Genomic DNA, 2,142 nt, shown 5'->3' with positions numbered 1-2,142 from the left:
GCTAGGAATCCTCAGCAACGACTGACTGTCGAGGCGAGCGAATTCGCCGTTTACTCAAGAGGGTTGTTTTTCAGGAACGAACGCGCGATGAGAGCTGAATCGCGATTCGTCCGTATGGTCACATCACGCGTCAAAACAGCCGTTTCCGTGCTCCGACAAATAAGGGAGCACTCTCGTAAAGCCCGTATCACACTAGCGGCTCGCGGCGCGACTGCGACTGCGTCTGCGATTGCGACTCTATTTCAGCCAATCAAAAAGGTAGCTATCAGCGATTACGATTGGCGTCAGCGATTGCGACTGGCGACTGCCGTTTGGTAAAGCCCATATGGCCGCGACTACGATTGCGTCTGCGATTACGATTCTATTTCAGCCAATCAAAAAAGTAGCTGTCAGCGATTGCGACTGGCGACTGCCTTTTGGCTTTGAATCCATTTTTCGAGTCGCAGTCACAGTCGCAGCCAATCACAGGATCCGATTTGGTCACGTGGTGCAATGTGGTGCTAGTGCGTGAAAACCACGTGTATACGACCGTGTTGAAAACAATAATATTGAACATCTGTGATATTGAAGCAGATAGAAAGTCACACAATGCCACCGAAACATAATTTCTCGAAAGAGACAGATTACCGTCTGATCGACCTTGTGGAATTAAAACCACTTCTTTGGGACTGTACAAGCCACTTGTACAGACAAACAGATCTCAAGATTGCAGCATGGGACGAAATAGCCGAGCAGTTGGGTTCAGATTTCACAGGTATGTCTCGCAATCAGAAGTGAATCGGTTCAATACTATCAACTATTTATAATTTATTATAATTAATTTAATATTAACTAACATAACCTATAATTAATGAATAATTAATATATATTAATGTTTCTTATAGTTTATATTGGAGTGGATTAAAGAATTACAATTTTTTGTAGGAAATATATTAATAAGTTAAAGTTATGCAGAATTAAAATAATAAAATTATGTAATAGGCTTTTTATTGATGCTATTTACAGGTGCTGTTGTATCAAGCCGTTTTAGGAACATGAAGGATACGTTTGCAAGAAATTTAAAAGTTATGAAAGAATCAAAGCGCAGTGGAACTGGCACAGACAATATATACAAGCCCAAGTGGCACCTGTTTGAGAGATTAATGTTTCTCCAAAAGAGTTGTATCCAAGGAGACTCACAATCAAATATTTCCCCCATCCAGCTAGAGACAACTGCAGCATCAGATTCAGAATCTTCACAAATCATTGATGAAGTGAATGATAATACATCATGTACACAAAATACACCACATATCTACTATGATGAAGCATTGCAGGTAAATTATTTTTTAAAGTAATCGCCATTATGTTATTTTTTTTTATTTTTTTTTATTTCTTTTTTCGAAGTAAAAATGATATTTTTACAATCTCGGTAAATCACAGTACAGAAACTAATTCTATATGTATCTGTAATTATTTTTCAGGAATTTGCGATAATTCCACCTGAAGTAAATGTAGGAAGTACACACTTGACATCTTCTGATCCAAATTCTTCTAGTGTATCTGTATGTAGCGATTTTGAACCAATTGCACCTCTACCAGAAAAGAGTCCGTCACCTCAATCTCTCCCAAGGCTGGCATCTAATTTTGCACTCAGCAGCATCACTCAATCTTCTCAACAACAACAAAATTCTGTTACTGTATCCAACAAGCGATCATCAGAAAATCAACAGCAATTATTTTATAAGAGAGGATTGAAGACGAAAAAACAATCATCAATAATGGAGGAGGCTGTAGGTGCCTTGAAACAGATGGCTCAACCTGACCCAGTTTTATCTCTTCCTCAACCTGAAATCAATGATTCAGCTCATACTTTGGCATTATTCTTAGAAACCAGGCTTCGTTCGTTACCTTCGGAGAATCGAAAAAAGTGTGAAGATGAAATTTTGAAACTGTTAACACAGTTTTGAAGAGTTTAAAATTAAGTAATTAGTTATTAAATAAGTATTTTTTTCGGCTATGTCATTGTAATGCAAATTCCTAATTTTTTATTGCTTTCTTATCCAAAGATAAAGTAAATATTATCTATTATAGTGAGACATTTAAACAAGTGTTAATTTATTTTATAGAGGAATTGTTACAATACATGAACATATATTTTAT

General features: G+C 36.9%; 1 protein-coding gene across 1 annotated transcript; it reads left to right on the top strand.

Moving 5' to 3' along the window:
* The first annotated feature begins 459 nt into the window (after nucleotides 1-459).
* LOC112460775 lies at nucleotides 460-2,072 on the top strand. The gene is made up of 3 exons (XM_025025659.1): nucleotides 460-754; nucleotides 1,006-1,316; nucleotides 1,464-2,072. Exons 1-3 carry the CDS (start codon nucleotides 589-591, stop codon nucleotides 1,947-1,949), a joined length of 963 nt encoding a protein of 320 aa, XP_024881427.1. The 5' UTR covers nucleotides 460-588; the 3' UTR covers nucleotides 1,950-2,072.
* Nucleotides 2,073-2,142: the final 70 nt, after the last annotated feature.

This window comes from Temnothorax curvispinosus, unplaced genomic scaffold (assembly GCF_003070985.1).
Source record: "Temnothorax curvispinosus isolate PA1 unplaced genomic scaffold, ASM307098v1 QBEX01000167.1, whole genome shotgun sequence".
In the NCBI taxonomy this organism is placed as follows: domain Eukaryota; kingdom Metazoa; phylum Arthropoda; class Insecta; order Hymenoptera; family Formicidae; genus Temnothorax; species Temnothorax curvispinosus.
The sequence above is the reverse complement of the archived record's forward strand: the minus strand, read 5'-3'. Positions and strand labels throughout refer to the sequence as shown.

Coding starts and splice junctions, on each gene's coding strand:
- LOC112460775 (XM_025025659.1), top strand. CDS start 589: ATGCCACCGAAACATAATTTCTCGAAAGAGACAGATTACCGTCTGATC. Junction 755..1,005: donor GTTGGGTTCAGATTTCACAG/GTATGTCTCGCA, acceptor TGCTATTTACAG/GTGCTGTTGTATCAAGCCGT. Junction 1,317..1,463: donor ACTATGATGAAGCATTGCAG/GTAAATTATTTT, acceptor ATTATTTTTCAG/GAATTTGCGATAATTCCACC.